We start from the raw sequence: 24,700 nt of genomic DNA on the forward strand, positions 1-24,700 counted from the left end.
GTCTAGGACTAGATTGTCACTAGATCTATAATCTATACTTATATTAGATCTAGTCTATAGTCTGCATGCATAGATGATAGACTGACTAGTTTAATAGTTAGTAGTAAAAAGTATGAAAAGTATTAGACCTAGTTATTACAAATATTAGTCATATTTATTAGATTTAGATCTATCAATATAGAATATTAAATTAGTGACAGTCACAGTTATTCTGACTTACTGAAACTGAAAGTTAATGTGTATAATATTCAATTTTTTTTCAACCTTTAGAATTTATCCTTGGCCTACGTACTACGAACATTAGAGCACGTTCAGCTCATTTTCTTTGACTTTTTTTGACTAAAAACTAATTCTAACAATTTGAATCGATAAGACGACCGCCATACATTAATAAAGAAGCCATGTCAACAAACATAGATCCACATCACTAACCTATATATATTTGCCTATGTCTATGATTTGAAACAAAGGCAAAATACTGGGAATATGGCAGTTTTGTACTTTTCAAAACTAAAGATCATAATTATATATTGGCTGAAATGTTAGTCCTAGAATTTATAGCTCAATTGCCGCCATTTTTTTTTCACATAGATATAGTACATCAAACATATTTGACTTCCCCCAAATAAAAATAACTTCCTACTTCCAGTCTATATTTATTTATGTCTATGGCTAGGACAAATTTGTACAAATACTCCTTCTTCCCTAGTGCTATTAGAGCATGGAATGGGTTGCCTGAGCTAGCCAGGAAAACCAGTGACTTGGCAGAATTTAAGTCATTGGTTATATGCATGACTAAATGCATGACGCGTAGGACGTAATCATCTTCTTTTTTGAAGTAACGTCTGTATTATATAAGATAAGATCATTCGAGATGATGCCACCCTGATAAAAAGATAAAGGTTTGCAAAACTTTCGAACACTCAAAGATAATGTTCAGAATACATCCACAAAATCTCTCTTTGGCCTGATATTAAGAAGATGATGATTAGTGAGCGTTTTACTATACCTCTTTACTTATAGTAAAATACTGAAAACATCACACGATAGGCAAATTATTGATTTTACCAGCCGTTGAAGAAATTGTAAAAACTCTTACACAAACTTATATCATTAAAAGAATTTCATGTTTAGGTTTTGTGGCCGGTGTCTTGTTTTGGGTCTCTTGATGAATGCAATTTTGAAGACATGGTCGGCATTCTCTGGTGACACTCCAAAAGGGCAAATTTCAATGATCCCAATTTTGAGCTTCCAGAACTTATGTTTTCTCATTATGATGTGTACGGTTCTGATGTGAAAATTTCTAGGTGGTCCTATCGGGATAGTTTATAATAGGTGTCATCTTTCTTGTATATCGAATGAGAGCTCATCCATTTCTCGTTTTTACAATTCACTATTAGTTTCTTCATTTCTTCCGGATAGAGAGCGATGTTCAATTGTGTATTTGTTTTCTCACATTTGGCAAGTGTGTCAGCCTTCTATTTCAACATTGGAGAACAGTGTTCTTGCAGTTGTTTAGCTTTACATGGTCACACAATATGTTTGGTTCAAAATCTTTTGGATGTTCCTTCAGATTATCCAAAATAATTACATCCTAGCCCACGAAAAAATGTAACTGTTAGGCGAACTAGGCTGATTGGCTAGCATGGTAGTTGTTAGCTCCAACACTCCTATTTCTGGTTGTTACAGAGCTCATTAGTTACAATAAGCTTAATTTTTATATTATTTTTTCTCCATTGGGTCATTTATTTGGGTCGTTCATTGAGTACCATCCATGCAAACTCTGACCCATTGGTTGTTAGGGCAATCGATTTGTAGAAGAGTTCACTAAATTCTTGAGCTCTATTGGAATATAGACAAATATTTCTTTCTTCTTAAGTAAGTCTTTGCAAACGACATGTTTCTGCAAACGCCATATTTCTGCAAACAACAAATTTCTCTATACAGCTGGCTAAGTCAACCTTGTTTGGTAATGATGTATTTTTTTTATTCAAATTATTATGGCCCAAGAAATCCGCGAAAAACTGCTCTTTGTGAAAACTTTTACTATAATACTATAGGCACATTAATATTCAATGTTTTGAAAAACTACTTCATAAAACAACATATGGTGAGCTTAGAAACCTTTTAAAAACAAAAAGTAGCCAATGTGTTTAGTGATTGTATGCTTTACGTATTAACTTATATAATGGGTTTAAATTTGAATTTGGTCAATAAATTTATTTTACAAAATTAATTCAGCTTAAAATGTAAGTTTTAAATTCCTTTTTCACTTCTCGTGTCACTGGTTAGAAATTATTTTGAACAAAATGTGTAATTTGAAAGTAATTTGAAATTGATGAATTTTTAAAAATTCAATATAACTTAAGCAGGTGTTCTACAGAAAACCAGAAAAAAGACAAGGGGTCTACGAGACAAAAAGTTTGGGAATCACTGGTGTAGAGGTTGGATTAGAGTAGTTTTGCATTGTTTTAGAAGATCAGGGGGGAAACCATCGCATCCGGGTGCTTTGCGGGCAGCAATGTTGTCTATGGCTTTGTTGAGCTCTGACAGGGTGGGTGTTTCGTCTAGCTCGTTCATTGTGGGTAATTGTATGATGGCCTTAAGGGCTGAGTCAGAGACTGAACTTGTTGTGGCGTAGAGCTCAGAGTAATGTTCAACCCATCTGTGCATTTGTTGGCACTTGTCTGTGATAATTTCCCCAGTGGTTGATTTAAAAGGTGCTGTCTTGTTTTGGGAGGGTCCGAGAGCCTTTTTTATTCCTTCATACGTCTCTTTAAAAAAAAATATATAAGGATAAAATATACGTTAAATTTTTAAAATTATTTTCAAAATTAAGGTCGCTAATTAAAGAGTGCTTAATTTTCCGGTTACCTAAATATCAGGTGTCTAAATTTCTAGTCACCGACCAAGGTATAAGTGAAAGTGAAGGTGAAGTTAGATGTGAACCTAGCCTTACTGATGTCATATAATGATTATCTAATTGATCTAATTGTATTGTGAAGGATAAATTTCTTATTCAAAGCCTCAAGAAAAAACAATAAAATTTCCGTAAAAAACAAACAATGTCCCTTAAGTTAAGTGTCCGACTGATGTGGCGCCGTGCTACAGTTCACGTGATAATATGAAAAACTACGTATTAATTTTTGTTTTAATTTATGTTCCACTTACATATAGCTCTTTCTTCGTGGTCGAAGATGAGCACATTTCTCATTTCCTATGGGCTCAAAGATGACTGTAAAGTCCAATCCTTGCTTTAAAAAGCCGGCATGGGTGGGTTTGGTCAGTTACAGATAGGCCTGCTTCTTTTCTCAGCTTTTTGTTGTTATATGCATATTAAATAGATTTTTTTCTCTTTAAGAAAAAAGTTGTTGTTTTTGTGTGTGTAAATATAGTATTTAGTATAACAGAACTTGCTTAACTTTGCAATACTTGTTTGAAAAAAAAAATCTGAAACCGTTTGCATAAATGTGTTAGAAATATGTTATATTGTCATCTCCCTTACTAAAAGGCTTCCCACTATTAATAGTGAATAGTTGTAAAAATGGTGTATTTTTATGAAAAATAAAACTGCTTGCATAATTGAATTTAAAAATTAAAGTTTTCACTTTCAGAAAAGAAAAAAGTAGCCGTTGCATCAGAACTTTGGAAGGTCTAAAATATCATGATGTCGGACTTTCAATATCTTTTCTAGTTGACGAGATCTAAACGGGACGGATGGAAACACACTAATAGCGTCTATTTTTCTTTCGGGGACAGTTAAAAATAAAATACATCCTTTATACAGTTTATAGAGTATTTTTAAAAATCTTTTCATTAATTAATGTTAGATTAAAAAGCAATGGGAATTTTTTTTACCCAGCCTCATTCCCCCCTCCCCCGATAAAGAATCGTTGTTAAGTGAAGTTAGAGATCTACTAAACTTTATACTATTCCAATGATAGGCCTTTAGATCTAGACTTAGGAGAGGTCTCCCAAAAATTGTTCTGAACATTCAAGGAATGCGGAAATTCCCGAAGATGCACAGTCCGTTCAAGATAAAGATTTTCTCGTTCTCTAGACAAATTGAAACTCATTTTTTTTTATACTTCGAAACATCAGAACGGCCAAACTAGTGTTTTCCCTCTGTGACCAAGGTAGCAATTATTTTCCAAACCATATACAGCAAGTTCTAATACCTTGGAAAATCGAGATTCTGTCCAGGTTCCACCCATAAGTTTCTGGCAAGTTTCCACGAAGTTACGAGTTTTATTAATAGTGCTGCAAGTAAAATGGTTTCATAATCCAATGATTTCATGTGTTGTCATTACAGATAGAAAACATCGAGACAGTATATCAACAAAAAGTTCGTGTACTTGCTCACCAGTCAGACATTTTGAGATCTTTAATTCTGATGAAATATGGAGGAGCTTATCAGGTAGTGTCCCAATATATCAACAAACTCATGTTTATTAGCTAATTAATCACTATGAAAGTTTAGTTAGGCGGATTAAGTGGATGTAGTTAGATATTTTCAAAGGGAGGCATTCTTTTAACATGGGTGCACTTGTGCATTTCTTTTATCTCAAAGACAACTAAAAATTGTACTTTTTTTAAAAATCACATTTGCAGTTTCGATGCGGAAGTTATGGCTCTGTCCAAATGATTCTTACTAACATTTTTTACTCTGCCGTATCCCCTCCCCCCTTCCCACCGAGAAAGAATCCTCCACAGGTGGTCCCTGTCTCCCCTTGGCGAGCCATGATAACGCTGCGAACGTCTCTAGCGGCGACTAACGTGGATCTCCTTCGTCTACGGTTTTCAAGGCCAAGTGGGTGGAGCTAGTTAAAAAAAAAAGGGAGGAAAACGAAAAGATTCCACTCGAAAGGGAAAAGAAAAAAGAATTAGTAGGAGCTCTAGAAGAGATTGGCTTTGGAAAAGGAGACGGCGGTGAAAACGTGAAAAACAGACCAAGAAAGATAGAGTGATAAAAGACAGAGTGACACTACAGGGAATAAACTGGCCAAATATAAAGGTGTGATATTCAACGAAGACAAAATAGACATTGACATTTTTCTGAAGAAGTTCGAAATAGAAATTAGAGAACTGGAATACCTTGAAGACAATGGACATTCTTATTGTCTAGATCATTTACAGCGAAGGTCCCTTAAAAAATATGTATGAACCGGGGCAACTACAATGTTGTGAATGAGCAACTACTTCGAACTTTCGGGAAAACCGAGGCCTTTTATCACCAACAGTTTGTTAATTGTAAGATAGAACCAGAGGTAGAAAAAACCTTTGACAGATATTTTTCATGCTGAACAAAGCAATTTACGAGTGTCAGGAAGCATTAAAAATATTTGTTGGAGAGAAAACCGAAATCCATAGAAGACATAGTAAAACTGATAAGGGCGTATAAAGAGGCTAATCCGGAGAAGAAATTATCTAGAGGCAGTGATATAGAAGAAATAGTTGCCTTTAACAGAACATGTGAGACACAGAATAACTTTCACGGAAAAAAGGAGACACAGGATAGGCATTATAGACGTGGTACATATGGAAGACAATATGATAACTGCAACTGACGATATCAAGGAAACAGAAAAGAAAAGGCTGGGAGAAAGGTGGAATAGAACAAGGTTTATCATTGTCATCTAATACATTGGAGTTTTTTCAGACATTCGTAGGGAACAAGACAGCCAAGACCACAAGGGACACAGGGAGCACTATTATTATAGTGAATAACAAATTAGTGGAAGACTCTGTATGTACGGGCGAATCTAGAAAGTGTGTTTTGTTTAATGGGAAGATTGTACAATTACCGATTGCTAGAGTTAGTATTGACACACCGTATTTTACAGGGTCAGTGAAAGCTTGTGTTGTAGATCAGGGTGATGATCACTAACCCTCAACCGGCTTGTCACGCTAAGCAGTGGAGGGCTGTGGCTAAAGGGTCAATCAGGGAGCTGCTGTATCGGACACATGTCCGATGTAGCAGCTGACTGAGTATAGCACCTGGGTAGCACTGGCGGGCTCATTCTGGACATCCGAATGACTCGTCCCCTCGTTGGACTCGGTGGCGGGTGGGGAGCACAGGTGTCTAACAACGTTAAATGTATATGGACAACAACAACCAAAAAAAAAGAAAGAGAAGATAACTACTTGCACCAGATTGATGTCTATTGGCAAGAGACGAAGAATAGAAGAAAAAAAGGAGGAGGCCACATAAAGCTGTGCTACCTGACCAAAGATGAGTCCTTTTCTCATCTACCCAGTAGGGGGACAGCCCAAGAGAGTATCGAATTTGCACAAATCATTTGAACTTCTCGTAGAAGTTGATAGCAAGATACACTCTGATGGGCTCCTACGATGCAGAAATCAGGCGCTTCATTGAATCCAACAGACATTGAGAAACTAATAGAATAGCTTCCTCGCCCTATATAATCCTTGGAGACTTCAATGCTCATAACACTATGTGGGGATCCATTAATACTGACACAACAGGTTGTATGCTGGAGGATATCTTCATCCAAAATGATTTATGCATACTTAATGATGCATCAACGACTTACTTGCATCCAAGAACTGTATATCTCACTTGCATTGAACTCACCATATGCGTCCCTGTACTTCTGGACTTTTTTAAATGGCCAGAAAGCAATGATCTACGGGGAAGTGATCACTAACAATCTCCCCTCATTGGGACGACCTCAACGATGGAAGCTGAATAAAGCCGATTGGGAACAATTCCAAAAAAGATGCTCCAAGGCTATCACAGAAAATATCCTTAATGAACAGAGTCCAGCTGATATTTTTGCTAGCAAGTTACTTAATTTTGCGGGGAAAGTTGTAGCCCTAACCTCCGCAAATCCAAAACGGCCTAGGAAACCATAGTTTGATACAGCTTGCAAAAGTGCTATTGGTGGTTGGAAAAAATCAACTGGCTGCATTTATAAAGAATTTTTTCCAGGAAAATCTAAAGCTATTCAAGATAGATAGAGCGAAGGCTAGACAAACTATATGGTTAGCCAAAAAGAATTCCTGGAGAAATTTTGTAGGCACTCTGGATGCTAAAACCTCTGCGGTTTCAAAGGCAGTAAGGCGACAGGCTGCATTCCTTCAGTAACTCTGTTTAATATAAAAACAAGGTTACAAAAGACAGTTTGTGTGGAAACACAAACTCAAAATCGGCCCCCGAAGTGGTCCACCCAGACAGGCTTCAATATTTTCAGAAAGAACATCCAAATGAAATTATTTCAATGACAAATGAGAGATAAGAATGGAGAAAGAAGGTTAACAGATCTTGTGTAGTGCCCCAACGGTCCCGCGGATCAAAGAATAGGTGAAAGTGAATGTAAATTTAGATGTGAACCTGGCCTAACTGGTTCCCCTTTTAGACCTAGTGGCAGATGATGTTAAATTCATCTGTTTTTGTGGCCTACGGTTAACGAGGGTGTCATGTAGCCAGCACAACGACCAACCGCCTTTACTTTTCCCCAACTATTGTCAGGTACCCATTAGAGCTGAGTGGACTCAGAGGCTCCCAAAGTTGAAAATCCCAGGATTCACCAGGATTCGAACCCAGGACCCCCGGTTCGGAAGCCAAGCGCTTTGCCGCTCAGCCACCGCGACTCCCATGGCCTAGCTGGTGTCTTATAATTGATCTAATTGTTTTGAAAAAGGCTCAATCTCTTATTTAAAAAAAAAAATTACCGCATTAAAAAATGTTCAGGAAAATGAGGTTTACAAGATTACCATTCGTTTTAAATTAGGTCTAACTTATAATGCATACTAATTAGCTTTTTCTCTTTAAAAAACTGCTTGCATAACTGATTTTATAAATTAGATTTTTCGCTTTCAGAAAAAAAAAGTAGCAGTTGCATCAGAACTTTGAGTGGTCTAAAATATTGTGATGTCGGATTTTCAATATCTTTTCTAGTTTACGAGATCTAAACGGAACGGACAGACATTTCGTACAAAACTAATAGCGTCTTTTCTCCTTTCGGGGGCCGCTAAAAATGTAAAAAAAAAAAAGCATTTTAAAGGTTCTGTGCCTGGCATAGAATGCTCTCTGTATGTTGATAACTTTGTCATTTTTTACATATGGCAAAAACATGAGTACTTTAGAAAGAAAATTACAGTTATGTTTAAATAAAAATCAAAATTGGGCAAACCATAATGGCTTTAAATTCCAAAAACTGTCAGCATGCATTTTCAGTAATTTAAGGGGAATCCATCCAGACCTTGATTTATTTTTAGACAAAAAGAAAATCTCTGTTGTTTAAACTACACAATCTTTAGGCCTTACCCTAGATTCAAATTTATTTTTTCACCCATATTAAAAAACTAAGCAAGAAATGCCCCATGTCATTAAACATAGTAACGTGGGGCAAAAAGCCCCCCCTAAGCTTCTATGGCCTATACAAGCTAGCTTATTAATATAATTTTATCTTAAATTTGGTTTTCATTTAGTGTTACGTCTAATTTACAAATTAGTTTTTAAAATAAATTTATTTCAATGTATCTAAAAATTATTGCATGAAATTTTAAAAAATTTTAAGGGACATTTTACCCCACACTTTGGACAAAAAGCCCTTCCAAGGGCCACTTACCCCCAAAGCAAAAATTGTGGTAAATAAAGAATTTAATTATTTTTTAAATCTCTTAGGTGTATATATATTTGTATGTGTAATTTTGTTTTCAAATATATTTTTTTTATCCTTGCCCACAAGAATAATAATGATAATTGATTATTAATTATGTTCAAGCAAATAAGGAATTTCTTTTCTTCGTAGATGTTTGTTTTTGTGTATAAATTTAGGCTGGTAATTTTGTTTTTATTTTAGTTTGTAAACAAGATAAAAAAGAAAATTGATTAAAATGCAGAAGCAAAATTAATGAAAACTAAAAACTTTAAAAATTATTTTTATGTTTTTCAGCTCTTAGTTGTATGTATTAGTGTACCAGTATGTAATTATATAAACACATGAATTTGTTTTTAAATAATTTTAGCTTGCGATATTTGGTATACACAAACATAAATAATAAATTTTGACAAACAAATTTAAAAAGTATAAGTGAAATATTTAATAATTATAAATGTAATTTTTTCGGAGACATTGTTAAGTGGCATCCCATCAGCGATAGCTTTTAAAGCTCCTGTCAAGAATGTTGTCCATACGAGCCTTGTGTTTTTCTCTGGTAATTTCTTACCATTTTCTGAAATGAAAAAAATAAATAAAAAAATTAAAAAAAGTATATTGTGCACATTTTAAACTTTAAAAGCTTATGGATCTCAAAAGATAAATATATATAATTCCAAACATAGCAGGCAAAAGTAGAATAAATAATAACGATCTAGAAAATCGATGGCTACTTGGTCGTGCGGTTTGCGCGCTGGACTGTCGTTGAGATTTGTCAGTGGTCCAGGGTTCAAGCCCTGCCCGCTCCCACCCCCGTCGTCCTGCGGGAGGTTTGGACTAGGAAGTAATTATCTTCAACTCTGAAGGAACATCTGAAACATTTTACAAACAGAAAATATAAATCTATAGTTAAACTTACTAATATGGTATAATTTATAGACTAGATCTACAGCCCTACTAGATCTTACTATTACTTTCTAATCTAAGTATCACAAATACGCATACTAATTGCTGTCTCATCTGGATTGACTAGAATACCCCAAATCACTATTGTGTACAGAATAAAAATCTATTATTATAGATTTATATAATAATATAATGATATAGACATATAGAAATAGATCTACTAGATCTAGACTAGATATTTTATTAGATTTATTTATAATCAATCTAGATTTAGATATATTTTTCTAATTTACATTTTAGACCTATTGAACTTGTATTAATATAATTTATTCTTAGATTCCAGTCTAGAATCTAGAATTTTGTAGATTATTTGTATATTTTATATATCTAGTTAATATAAATCTAGAATAATCTTAAATCTAGCGACAATGAAGTCTAAAATTTATAGAGATTTCTAGATTTTATACATTATACATCTAGATCTTTTATGACCAGATTTCGATAAAGGCTTCCTGCCCCTAACTCAAATGGGCGTTTTACCCCAACATAGATCTACATCTAGGTGATGTTGAAACGATCAATATATTAACTTTCACCATGTCGCTTTTAGAGTATAGCAACATCTATAAGGATTTCAATTGAAAATCCTTTGCAAAGAATATTTACAATTAAGGATAAAATAACACATAATAAAAAATACAGACAAATAAAATGAGCCCTTACCTTATAGTGAGATAGGTAGAAAAATTCAAAGTGATCTGTGACGATAAATTGAAAAGCTACTACATCAAGCTCAATGTGCATTAAAAGAACGGAAGTAAGCTATCTCAGGAAGTCTTAATTTGAATCATCCAATAAGCCATTCGCACAAAAATTAAGAAAGGCCTTTTACCCCGAAGGGCTTTTTGCCCCACGTTACTCAGAGTATTTAGCCATATGGACTGGGGAGCTGACAGAGCTATATCGGAGTCTGTTCATATCCAAGTTAGACTATGGATCCATTATATATGGAGCAGCTAGGAAATCGTATCTAAAAATAGTGGAGCTCACACAAAATGCTGCCCTGCGGCTCTGTCTCGGCGCGCTGCGTACATCACCAATCCCAAATCTCCACGTGGAGGCTGGAGAACTCCCCATAGACATAAGAATGAAAAAGATTGCAAAGCTAAATCCAACCCCACGAACCCTGCTTTCGACTCCATATTTAACCCTACAGATGTAGAACTATACAACCGAAGGCCTAACGTCATACAGCCGTTGGGATTCGAATGAGAGAATCCATCAAAATTTTAACCCCACTCATTGACCGAGTCTCTAAAATAGAAATCCCACAGAACCCTTCTTGGTTGATGAGTAAACCTTAAAACAAAACATATCCAAAGAGCCAATAGTTTGATTCTGAACTGAAAAGCAGAAGAATAGTCAGTCAGTGAAAAATATTTCTTAAGATGGAGAGTGGGAGAGGCGGAGAGAAGTGATACTCAAATTTACGGACTGCTACAATTTAACGTCATAGATACATGTAATACAATTTGTTGGCCATAGGTATATATCGGGGGGGGGGGGGGGTTGCTGTGGAACTATTAATTTTTTTTTACCCTTTTTTACCTATCCCTTAGTCTGTTGGACCGTTGGGGCACCAGGCATGATTTGTCGACCATCTTTCTCCATTCCTCCCTTTTTTTTTTTTGCCTTGTTTAGAACCTCTCTCCATGGCAGGCCCGTATTAAAATTAGTTTTCTTTAAAGTAAGAAAAATAGGGGTCCATGGCAAAATAAATAATATAGCCTGGGAACAAATCAACAGGCGTAGCTTTGGGGTACTGCTGGTTAAGAAATGAAGCTTTAGATCTTGATGCTCTTCTCTTTCAGGACCGAGATGTCATTTGGGGTAACCCAGTTAGTGAAGAGATTCGAAAATATCCCACGTTAATGTCTTATGATTGGCCAGACTACGGCGAATGGCCAAGGGCTATAAATATGGGAGTATTAATGTCAAGGGCGAAATCTCCATTTCTCTACACATTTCTGGACACATTTTGGTAAATGTATACATTTAAATCATTCATGTTTACTGTCTATCTGTGTCATTTTAGGTCTCGAGAGATACTCTTTGCCCTTAGCAGTTTCTCATGTGACTAAAGAGGCCAATCCTTGCGGTTACATGTTTGTATAACAAGTGTGTGTGAACATAATCGAATTTACATACGCTGCCGCCTCTTTTGGTTTATTTATAAACCTCGGGAAAACTGAAGACATGTTCCTGAAGTCACCCAATAAAACCAACTTAACCCCAAAGATCACCGTAAACGGACAGCCCATTAACGTGGTAGACCACTTCACATAGGAAACATAGTACAAATGACGTATCTCTTTCAAGGAAAGTTTTTAACCGTCTGGCCAGGGCCAGAAGCGCTTTTGGACGCCTCTAGGCCTAAAAAAAATCTATATCTACCAAGCAGTGGTTCTCTTATTAGTATTTTTCTAAAAACTTATTTATAGTGAGTCTTTCATGCTCTGTGGCAATAAAGAGCACTCATGATGAATTGGAAGATATCTACAGTCATGTACATAGCTCACACAAATAAGATTGAGTCTAAGCTGTAAACGGCTACGTAGAGTTGTTTAACATTTCACTTTTGCTTGAAATCTTGGAATATTTAAGAAGAACTTTTGATTAGGCAAAAAATTATTGATTTTTTTTTTTGCAGACTAGAAAATAATGACCTCATCTAGTTTCCATAAAAGGACATGCCACATCGATAGAGAGGAAATATACAACGAATATTGTATTGGTCTCCCTTGTTTGACGTTGTAAGCCCACCACACAAACCCCACACATTGATAGTATTCTTCCAGTAAAACCTTTTGGCCTACATCATCTAGCGTTTTGTTCATTTCAAGTGAATTTCCATGACATCATTGTGTATATCTTGGAGCATTTCAGTCCAACTAAATAGTAGTACAACTACAAGAAATGTGGACGTTTAGAAGATGTATTCCAAATAGGTCGTACTCAGATATTTGCTCCCACTCCATTACAAAACTGGAACAAGATCTCCCACTTGATCTTCTCGACTCCATAAACTGATCAACAAAGTAGGAAAGGAACGAGTCGTTTGCAGTTCTTTGACTAGAGTAACAGGTAACAGTAACAGGTACAAAAATCGGACGATATAAAATAACAAAAATAAATAAATAAAAACTACTGGTGTTTGGCAAAAAGCGATTCAGTTTGCCAATAGATTGTAAAACTTGTCTCGTGCTTAGTTGACCCTTGAGCATTGGAGTTGAGCCCGCAGAGCATTGGAGTTTAAATCCAAAAGTACAGAGTTCGATTCTCTGAATGGGAACATTTTTCATAAACTTTTTTTTTCATGAACAGTAACTTTTCACACATTTGAAATTTGTAATCTCTATCATAATCTGTCCATAATGAAATTACTAATTTTGTAAAGGCTTGAGAAAGATGCTGATTGGGGTTACAATGGAATATTGATGCCCTACAAAGTATTTGAAATGAATCCTGAATCTGTCTACATTTATGAACAACTTCAGGTAAGAACATTCAAAACATTCTTTTAATATTCATTATATGTGTACTAACTCCTACTCTATTCGCTATCTTCTTTGGCGTAATGCTGGGTCAAATCAGGCAGCGGTTGCACGATGGCATCTATATCCGGTTTCGTTCTGACGGCAATGTGTTCAATCTTCGATGTCAACTATCCCATACAAAAACAAAGGAGATGGTCATAACGGAGCTTCTCTATGCCGATAATTGCGTCCTGCTAACTCACATGATCTCCAGAACGCGGTAAACGAATTTGCATACGCTGCCGCCTCTTTCGGTCTATCTATAGACCTCGGGAAAACAGAAGTCATGTTCCAGAAGTCGCTCAATAAAACATACTCAGCCCCAATGATCACCGTAAACGGACAGCCCCTTAATGTGGTAGACCACTTCACATATCTAGGTAGTATAGTGTCAAATGACGCCTCACTTTCAAGGGAAGTTGATAATCGTCTGGCCAGGGCCAGTAGCGCTTTTGGACGACTTCAGGCGAGAGTTTGGCGGAACAAATAGCTCCGCCTGCCTACAAAAATCAGTGTCTACCAGGCGATGGTTCTCTTAACCCTTCTGTATGGCTCTGAGACATGGATACTATACAGGAAACATCTAAGACTTCTTGAGCGCTTCCACCAAAGATGCTTGCGCTCCATCATGGACATTCGGTGGCAAGACCGCATTACATACAGTGATGTTCTTGCGAACGCCGGTATGGACAGTATAGAGGAACTTCTTATGGTCCGACAGTTACGCTAGGTAGGGAACGTATCCCGTATGGGAGACGAACGTATGCCAAAGGCAGTCTTTTTTGGTGAGCTAAAAGGTGGTCGACGTAACAGAGGCGCCTCACGGAAACGCTTCAAAGACCAGCTTAGGCTTCAACTTTCCTTGGCTGACATAGAAAAGAGCACCTGGTTGCATGCGGCCTCAGAACGAGACAGCAGGAGGTCACTCACGAAGGCCGCGGGATACATTTGAGACCAAAAGAAAATCCGCTGCCGAGGACAAACGCAGATGTCGAAAAGAAAATCTAAATCGACCACCTGCGGACAATGGTTATGTTTGCCCTGGATGTGGCAAAATATGTAGCTCTCAGCAGCCACGGGAAATGCTGCATTCCTCACTAATCTTAGGACTAGAAGACTAATCTTATTATATGTTCTTTTAACTATGCCAATGAGGTGTCTCTAAAAAAATTTTATGATGTTCATGAAAATAAGTCCACGTCCTTAGAGAATTGGTTTTAATGTTCATGAAATGTTGGGGCTGTCCCAAGAGTTCAAATTCCACGAGGAAAGAGCAGCTCCCACTGGCGCAATCTAAAAGTTTCTGAGCCACCAGAGGTGCGGAATGCGTTGGTTAATCGGCAGTAAACAAGAAATGTACTTAATTACTGCTAACAAGCACTGCAAAGAAAATTATTTCACTATACTAAGCGAAAAATTAGATTTAAAATATCGACAGTACCAGGAAGACATAAGTGCATGGTTTTAAATCAGGTTTCGAAGGTATGAGATGTCTCGAAAACGACAAAACTTGTGTGAACGCGGTATACGGAGACATTCATACTTTGAGATACTAGAACCATGGTACAAGAGACTAAATTAATGCACGCGGAGTGTTACAAATGATGTACATTATACTGAGACCTAGTGCTTTTAAACTCAGTCAAATCTAATATGTAAGGAGCATGTATGTTTGTATGTCCCGCATAGAAATAAAAATTGTTTAACCAATCTTGATAAAACTTAGCAAAATGTTTCTTTGATCATGGCGAAGACCGTAGTGTATGTTCAATGTCCCTCCCACAACTGGAAGGCCCTAAATCTAACAAAACTACCTAAATTTACCTCTTTTAAAGAACGAAACGTTTTAACAAATCGGGTAAACCCGTTTTCGTTGTATTCAATATTAAATATTAATATTTCGGATAAACGGGTAAACCCATTTTCACACTGTACTTTCATTTTCGTTGAATTCTTTTTTTTAAATGATAGAGAACATGCGCAATGTTTGACATAGATCTAAATCCAATACAAAAGACCATTAATGCCTAAACTAAAGACGCGGATTACAAACTCAACCACTTCCACATGACCTGTTTCAGAAGAATAGTAAATGTTTAATGGCAAGAAAAATACCAGATGCTGAAGTCCTTTGAAGAGCGGGCCTGCAAAGCATCACAGCTGCGAAGGGCTGGACACATCAGCAAAATGAAAGACCGCCGCATACCTAAACTACCACTTTATGGCCAGTTAAGGGAAGGAAAGCGTTCACAAGGTGGACGAAGTAAACGCTTCAGGGACACCCTCAAAGCTTCTTTGGAAACTTTCAGCATTGATCCTGCCAAGAGGTAGACGGAAGCACTTGAGAGAACATCATTGCGTCGCGCTGTGAAATCTGGCGCACAAATTACAGAGGACAAGAGAACAGCGCTGGCAGAAGAAAAGAAATGTAAATAGATCTATAGTTCTATTACGATGAAGACAGTCTGAAGCTTCGGATGGCCCTCTTGCTTTAGCTTTCTAATTAGACTGCGGCCTTTTGGGAAAATACCGAAAATAAAACACTGTGAGTACTGGCAATTATCCTCCTTGATTGCGCCCCATATATCAGAATATTACAGGGAAATATTTTGGAGCAGAAAGCTTAGAAACATGGTTTGATTATGGCGACCCTGGGAAAAAAATGGGCTTTATCCGGGAGGTGGGGTTGACTACGAAAATTTGATTTGAGATTAGGCGAAGTAATTGCGAATAAATATTTACAACATATTTTTATTGGATTATATACATTTTTACCATTTTTACCATTTGAATGGACCTTGTTTTTAATCACTTGGCTGTGTAACATTTAGCGCTTGAGCTATAAAGGCGAATAACCGTTGAGGAATTATGGGCATGACATGGCTTAAATTGTGCCGATGTGCCAAAAACCCAAAACATCATTTATCAAATACCACGACTGACGTATGCATAACAATCATGGATATCGATCAAATGGACGAGACAAGTGACCTAACGTTGTCTTTTTTTTTTCTTCGCACCTCCCTCCAGTCTGCCTACTTGAAACTTGGTGCAACTACTGATTCTATTTGGAAGTCACTACTGATATCAACTACGGTTACATCTATGATTGCTACTTAATACCACGAGTACGACTACTGATACTACTTTTACTCTGCCACTACACATACTAGCAAAGTTACTATTAGTGATACTACACCTACTGATACTACTACTACTTCTGCCCACGGAAGACCACTTCTGTCTGCAGTACTTATCGCGCCCTCGGTAGTCTGCCACCAGCACTACAGTGCCCACAATCGACCCCAGTGACACTTGGACTGAGTCACCGGTAATCCTCTACCTGCTAGAGTGCTATCCCCAGGTACAAACTCTTCACTGTGGAGCTCAGCCAGCTACATCACCAATAGCGCTAGTACCCTCAGATAGATAAGTTACGTAACCAAAGAAAATGTGGCACACAATCCATCTCACAACCCGTGTTCTAATAATGATGACTAACATTCTCATTAAGATAAATCCCCTCCCATCATTTATAAATAAACATCATAGGAAATGTTACAAATTATTGTATCTTTCTCGATTGTCTGCTTGCCTGCTTCCCGTTTATCTGTTATATTGCACACCATCTTTCCCTAGACCCAACGCATGCCAAACACTCGCGCGCTGCAAACTCTATAGAGTCTACAGAATTTGATTAGTTTTAATAAGAGAACTAGAAATTTGCTGGGGTGAGGGTTTCAATAAATCAAATGCATTTTTACTTTTATCCTTTTTTTCCTCTTCAGATTATCTGCTATATCAACATTTGTCATCCAACCTGGCACCCTGATTATATACGTCCTTACTCTGACAGCGAAAAGCCGACGGGGAATTTTTCCCTGAACGAACCATTAGGTATGTGTTGAGACTTTCAGATGTTTCTTTAAGTGTTCATTAGATGTAAATATAATGGTAAGCAAATAGATCCAAAGAAGTATCTCTTGGCCTGTATAAATGAAACATTTGAAGAACGTAATTAGCAAGTTGTGCAGCGCATTATCAAATAAGATGATGTCAATAACTGGTCAAAGAAGAGAATTTATAGGCTCAATTATGCTCAAAATAGTTTCCACCAGCATCTATTTCGTGATCTGCTTCTTTGTAGGCTGATTTAGACTCTCTGTAGACCTACTTCGCGTCTCTCATGTCTACTGTACTGTTCGATATACATACTCCATTGTTCGATAGACCTACTCCATAGTTCGATAGACCTACTCCACTGTTCGATAGATCTACTCCACTGTTCGACAGATCTAATCCACTGTTCGATAGATCTACTCCAATGTTCGATAGGTCTACTCTACTGTTCGATAGGCCTACTCCACTGTTCGGTAGGTCTACTCCACTGTTCGATAGAATTAATCCACTGTTCAATAGATCTACTCCAATGTTCGATAGGTCTACTCTACTGTTCGATACACATACTCTACTGTTCGATAGGCCTACTCCACTATTCGATAGGCCTCTAGAGGGTGTTCTGAATTTGGCCTCCCTATGAACACAAACAAGACTTAAGTCAACCTGCGTATCACCAAGGCTATTGCATCATTTGGCAGACTGTTTAAAAAAGTCTGGAATAGACGAGGTATCCCCACAATCATTAAGTCTATCGAGCTGTCATCCTCCCTACATTGCTCTATGCCTCAGAATCATGGACAGAGTATATAGAATACATGCAAAAAAAAAAAAAAAAAAAAACTAAACCACTTCCAGATGACCTGTCTCAGAAAAATATTGAATTTTAAATTGCAAGAAAAAATACCAGATACTGAAGTCCTCGAAGAGCATGCCTGCAAAGCATCCACACATTCCTGATGGGCAAGACACATCTGCAGAATGGAAGACCGCCGCATCCCTAAGCGAATCCTGTATGGCTAATTAAGCAAAGGAAAGCGCTCACAAGGAGGACAAAGAAAATGCTTTCAACATTGACCCAGCCACCTGGGAGACAGAAGCACAGGATAGAGCATCATTGCGTCGCACTGTAAAAACAGGCGCACAAATTGCTGAGGACTTGAAAAAAGCGCTGGCAGAAGTAAAGCGTCAGAGAAAAAAAGCAAGGCCAATAACAATAACTCTAGCTGGAATATTCTGTCCAGAGTGCACCGAATATTTCGGGCTCATATAGGTCTCACCAGCCACATGAGGAGGCACAAAGCCCCAGTGCAAAGCCCTCAGCTCCCTAGATGACAAAAGTGGTCATCAACAAACCACGATGGACGAACTATAATAATAATAATCATGTCGGTGTCTCTAACATCGCACTGTATGACTAGTATGTAATCCAGTAAATGTTAGTATGTTATCCAGCATGTGCCTGTACCTAATCCAGTAGGTGCCATGTGTCAATGCTCTTTTCTTCTCTACTATACGTCTGTGTATTTCAATGCTGATTAATAAATGTAACCAAGTCCTGAACAATACCGTAATGACACATATAGCGACAGAATGAAGAATTAGAATGCCAAGTACGGACATATAATTTGTTTTTTTTTGCATGTGCTTTAATATAATACAGACAGAGTTCTGGCAAATGAAATATCAACCAGATGAGCCTGAAAGCCAAGCAACGTGCAACGCGCCGTTCTGTCGTGCTGAGCTGGACAGAGCGATAGCTAAGTGTAAAACCGAAAAGCTCCGGGGTCAGACGAGGTTACCCCTGAGATGGTAGAACACCTCAGGGGCATTGCAAGAGGTAAACTCCTGGAGTTTAGGAATCAAACCTGGGAAGAGTGCTATCATTGTACCAGTCCTCAAGAAGGGCAAAGACGCGACTAACTTGGAGTCCTACAGACCCATTTCACTAACCTCGACCCTTGGCAAAATTGCCGAGCGTATGGTTAACGAGCGGCTAGTTTGGTCCTTTGAGATTGCCGGTATCCTGGCGCCAGAACAGGCCGGTTTTAGTCAATGCTTGAGCCCGATCGACCAGGTCACGATATTCGCACAGAGTTCCGAAAGCACATATGTAGTATTCATAGACCTAAAACAGGCTTACGATCGAGTATGGAGGCAAGACCTCTATCTTAAGCTTAGAACCATGGGTGTGCGGGGAAAGATATACGATTGGATACAATCCTTTCTGTCTGAGAGGAGCACACATACAAAATACCAGCACTCCCTTAGAAAGCCAAAACAACAACGTATTAGCCTGCCACATGGCTCTGCCTTGTCCTGTGCACTTTTCATGGCCTATCATAATGATTTGCACAGCTCACTGCGGTCAAAAAAACTGCTATATGCGGATGACATTGTCCTCTGGTCAACCGGGAAGAAAGCCGACCAAATTCAGGCGGCATTTCAAGCAGACTTCCAAACCATCTTCTCGTATTGCGACAAATGGCAGATTCAGATAAACGTTGCCAAAACGACCTGGTCCCTGTTCAGCCTAGGGATCGACATTCCTAAGGCTCCATTTGAGCTTCAACTCTGTGGGCTGCAACTCCAACGTGAAAACACGCCAAAATATCTAGGGGTGACCCTGTATAGAAAACTGTCAATGCTCCAGCACGTCCAGGATGTTGAAAGAAAAGCCTCGGAGAAGTTAGCGTTACTAAGAAAGCTAGCCAGTACAAAGTGTTGTGCCAAAGCTGACAAGCTACGCACATTGTACTTAGGGGCAGTCAGATCACAAATTGGGTACAGCTATACAGTTCAAGTATATGCTAATAAAACTGCCCTCGAATCACTCGACCGAGTGCAAGCACATTTTACGTAGCAGAAATGGTAGCAATTCAAAATGCAGTAGAGTACATTAAAGAACGACTAAACAAGAAAACAGCGCAACCCAGTCCTATTGTGCTATTCACAGACTCTTTGTCGTGCCTACAAGCCATTGAAAGCTCAGCCGACATGCTCCCGGAACCTCTGGCAAAAACACTGGCTTGCGTGGGACGCCTCCAAGAAACACACGAAATTCGGACGACATTCCAGTACGTACCTGGACACGTAGGCGCGGAAGGCAATACTAAGGCTGACTTATTAGCCAAGCTCGCCACAAAGCTGGACCCTGTGGACGAGTCACAGACTTTTGAGCAGGCGCGTGCGATTGTGGATGAGTGGGAGAGAGAAAAATGGTGCAAAAACTGGGAAAACGGTACCACGGGCAGGGAAGTCTGGCAAAACCTAAAAGGGCCCTCAAAATCGGACGAATGGTGGCAGCTAAATAGGTAGGAACAGGTTACAATCGCTAGGTACAGAACGGGACACTGTCCAATCGGTGCCTATTTTGCTAAATTTAAACCAAACTTCGATTCACGCTGCAGGCATTGTCAGGACGACGTCGAAACAGTTAACCACATCCTTTACGAGTGCGCAACACTACACCCCAAACATGGCCATTTGAGTGAAATAGAAACTGGTTCGCATGAAGAGCTGGCTCTGTACGGAGACAGAGAAGCTCTGAAAAGAACTGCTGCTGTTATCAGAGAATAGAGTTCTCAACACGGTGCCCTAGTGCGATGAGACTCTCACGGCTCTAAGGTTCATTTGTGGCACCTTTCGGACAAGGCCAATTAACGCTGCTGAAATCTTAACAAACGTGGCCCCCTTAAATCTTAGGAATATATCTTTTCAAAGTATCTTAGTGTCGTGAATTTGTTTCTATCTATTGTTGCCCCTAGTGTTTGTTTACATTGGTGGATTCACGTTAGAGTTTGTACTGACCGCATTCCGTGTCTTAATCTTTATTATATGTTGAGTTATTGTCATTCGGCGTAATAAAGCTTTAGATGTTAACATGGTTTTTGTTATATGAAAGTATTACATTAATGTCAAATAAAAAAATTTTCTTTTGGAAATAAATCGAAAAATTTCATCCAGTGCGATTAGCAGAACTCACATATAAATAAAGGGGAGGGGATAGCATATCATTACCATTCAGGACTCTGACTTATTATAGGCCTATATTCATGAATCAAAAAGGCTCTCGGACCCTCCCAAAACAAGACAGCACCTCTTAAATCAACCACTGGGGAAATTATCACAGACAAGTGCCAACAAATGCACAGATGGGTTGAACATTACTCTGAGCTCTACGCCACAACAAGCTCAGTCTCTGACTTAGCCCTTAATTACCCACAATGAACGAGCTAGATGAAACACCCACCCTTTCAGAGCTCAACAAAGCCATAGACAACATTGCTGCTCGCAAAGCAACCGGATGCGATGGTATCCCCCCAGATCTTCTAAAACAATGCAAAACTACTCTAATTCAACCTCTACGTGAACTGCTTTGCAAATGTTGGCAAGAAGGTGCTGTGCCACAAGACCTGTGGGATGCTAAAATCATTACACTGTATAAGAACAAAGATGACAGAAGCGACTGCAACAATTACAGGGGAATCTCCCTCCTAAGTATTGTAGGCAAAGTCTTTGCTCGAGTGATACTTCCCAGGCTACAAAAACTCGCTGATCGGGTCTATCCAGAATCACAATGCGGCTTTCGCTCAGGGAGAACAACGATTGACATGATTTTCTCCATCCGCCAACTCCAGGAAAAGTGCAGAGATCAAAGGATGCCTTTGTACATTGCGTTTATTGACCTGACAAAGGCCTTCGATCTAGTTAGCAGAGATGGCCTCTTGAAAATGTTACAGATAATAGGCTGTCCACTCAAGCTACTAAATGTAATCATATCTTTCCACCAAAATATGATAAGTACAGTGCAATTCAACGGTGCCAGCTCTGAAAGTTTCAGTATAAACAGCGTGGTTAAACAAGGATGTGTCCTGGCCCCAATCCTCTTTGGAATACTATTTTCACTTCTAATCCACAACGCGTTTGACAAATCCACCGAAGGAACCTATATCTCCATTCCAGATTTGATGGCAAACTCCTAAATATTGCCAGACTGAGGGCCAAAATTAAAATCAGAGATATGCTATTCGCGGATGACGCAGCGGTAGTGGCACAAACGAAAGAGGAATTATGTCACTAATGTCCCGCTTCTCTCAGGCCTGTAAAGAATATGGCTTGACTATTTGCACGAAGAAAACAAATGTTATGGGACCACCTGCTACAGCACCACACTCCATCCTCATAGACGATAACAAGCTGGACGCCGTAAACGAATTCTGCTATCTGGGATCCACAATTAAAGATGACCTGTCTCTAGAAGAGGAGATAAAAAAACGCATAGGGAAGGCTGACGGAGGCCAATGATGATATTTATGAAATAAGCAAAACCTTTATATTTATAAAAAAAAAACAATTCGATGGACGGTGTTAAATTCATACTATACATATAATATTATGGTAGAGTGAAATAAATATTCTATAAATATGTTATAAACGCTACGTGCTTATTAAATTATCGTCAAATTATATCTCGTGCCAAAAAGTCCCCAGCACCAAAACGTTACGTATCCATTAATTAATAATAAGAGCACACGGTGAGCTATAGTACATTTGGGATAAATTAAGAATGGCTAAGGAGCTAAATGCATGTGGTAAGAATTAGTAATAAATTCTAGTCTAGATGGCTTGAATATTAAGCCACAATAGTCATGATATAAAATATAAACATAAAGTAATCTATTTACATTATCCATGATACGAAATACACAAATATATGTACACAAATAATGCAGTAATTAAATTCACAAATATATACACAACAAAGTAAAATGGTTCTCAAGCACTTTACAAAGTTACATACCACCAATCCAAAGTGTAAGAAATAGGGGATGAAATGTGTAGAGCAGAAGTGTGACATAATGTGGAAATAGCTTTTTTAAAGGTAATTTATTTTGATTATAGGAGTGATTCCCCTTACGCATTTTATATAAGGGCATGTAGATGGTGTTTAGTTGCCACTTGCTCCTGAGTTACCAGCTTGACCAGTGGACCTGAGTTATAAATTGTATTTTTTATGTTAGTGGTTGTGTGTCTTGGGGTACTCGGGAGAAGTGTGCCCTGCTCTGGAGATCTTTGGGCTAAGTATATCTTTAGTCATTGTAGTATTTTATATAATGTATTAATTAGTAGATATAGCCTCAAATGATTTCCAGGCAGTATAATTAACCCTGATGTTCTGCATCCTGGGGTACTCCCAAATGTGATATATTTTTGTAGCCTTGTCTCTGAAGGATTCAACCCGTATTGAATCATCAGATAAGCTTTACCGATAAGCGCGACTTTGTTAAAGAATTCCCCGCTTGACCGAGACGAGAGTTTACGGGAATAGACGTTGCGAGAAAGCGCGAATTGAAAGACCTGGAAACGGTCGCCTCGCGTCCCTTTATCTTCTGCCCAGTTGGTCGGAGGATGTGAAGGGGAGATTATTGGAGGTGGCCAGGGCAAGGTAGATTACCTTAATACTGGCTAGCGCTAGACGATCAGGGAATAACGTCGCTTGAGGCGTTGAGTTGAATGGACTCTTTGAAGTGACTAGCCGCTCCCGAGGGAGGGGGAGTCAACGGATGTCCACCTAGATAGGTAGAGGGAGTGTGCTCTTGTCAAGAGGTTAGTGTGGAACGTGTCAAGATGGGGAAGGTAAAATGTGACATCGTCGCCAAAGGGGGTGGGATTGGATTGGAGGGGTGGTGGGTGTGTTTTTAGCGCTTGATGGGCTAAATTAGTAAAATTGATGATTAAAGTGTTTAAATAAATTAAATGCTTGGACCTGAGTGATACCTTGAGTGAGCTAAAAACGGGTCGTTACACCCATGACAATGAATTAGTCAGCAGCGTCGCTTTACACAGGATTCTCTTTAGGCCACCGTAGAACCTTTTCTTGGTGTCGGGTTACTGCGTGGGAGCTTATGCACTGATGTTAGTGACAAATTAGAGCCATCTAAGGATAGTCTGAGTCACTAACACTGATACCTTGCAGTTTTTTGTTGTTGTTTTTTTGCAAGATATTGTTTGATCATAAAAGCCATTCCCTATTGCCTATTCACAGTTAAAATAGTAAAGGTAGTAAAAATGTAATAATTTAGTAAAAATCTCATGGCTCCTCTTCTCTCCACATTTGGGATGTCTGCCTTGTTTTGCATGTGTAATGTTTTCTGAGGCATCAGACAAGACATCTAGTGCATTGAGCAAACCTGGAGTTGGTTTCACCAAATGGAAGACACCTGAGAGACTGAAAGAACATGAAGAAGGAGTCCACCACAGACAAGTTCTTTTGAAGAGGAAGTTAAAAGAAGAAAAGCTTAAGGCAGAACCAGATGAACCGTCACATATGTTTCAAGCGCAAATTTTGAAAAATCAGCAGTATTGGAGAGATATTCTGAAGCGTGAAGCAGCAGCTATTAAGTACTTTGCAAAAACAAACTCAAGCTTACATAGTCACAACAAAAAAATTCACCCAATCCTGGGAACTTCCTAGCATCTTTGAAATTTCTTGTAGAGTTTGATGAAGTTACGAAACATCACTTACATAGAATCGAATATGGGAAGACACATTATTTGTCACCGGAAATCAAAATGAGTTTATTAGCTTCATATGCAATAAAGTTAGGGAATCAATTGTTGGGAAAGTCAAGCAAGTTTGTTACTTTTCTCTGGTGCTTGATTCTACCACAGATG

The 24,700-nt window shown here is 38.4% G+C and overlaps 1 protein-coding gene and 1 long non-coding RNA gene across 2 annotated transcripts in view; one reads left to right on the forward strand and one right to left on the reverse strand.

Annotated features, from left to right (window-relative positions):
- Positions 1 to 24,700, forward strand: part of LOC129923638 (uncharacterized) — a 72,770-nt gene that overhangs the window by 42,123 nt on the left and 5,947 nt on the right. Inside the window, exons 4-7 of the mRNA XM_056015568.1 lie at positions 4,313 to 4,417; positions 11,402 to 11,571; positions 12,988 to 13,087; positions 16,915 to 17,023. Of these exons, the coding sequence (XP_055871543.1) occupies positions 4,313 to 4,417; positions 11,402 to 11,571; positions 12,988 to 13,087; positions 16,915 to 17,023 (484 nt within the window). The remainder of the gene's footprint in view (positions 1 to 4,312; positions 4,418 to 11,401; positions 11,572 to 12,987; positions 13,088 to 16,914; positions 17,024 to 24,700) is intronic.
- Positions 9,046 to 10,692, reverse strand: LOC106057581 (uncharacterized). Its single transcript, XR_008775617.1, has 2 exons — positions 10,254 to 10,692; positions 9,046 to 9,201 (listed from the first exon to the last, which is right to left on the reverse strand). It is a non-coding gene; the product is annotated as an uncharacterized LOC106057581 (long non-coding RNA).

The sequence above is a fragment of the Biomphalaria glabrata genome, chromosome 17 (assembly GCF_947242115.1).
Source record: "Biomphalaria glabrata chromosome 17, xgBioGlab47.1, whole genome shotgun sequence".
NCBI classification, from domain to species: Eukaryota; Metazoa; Mollusca; class Gastropoda; family Planorbidae; genus Biomphalaria; species Biomphalaria glabrata.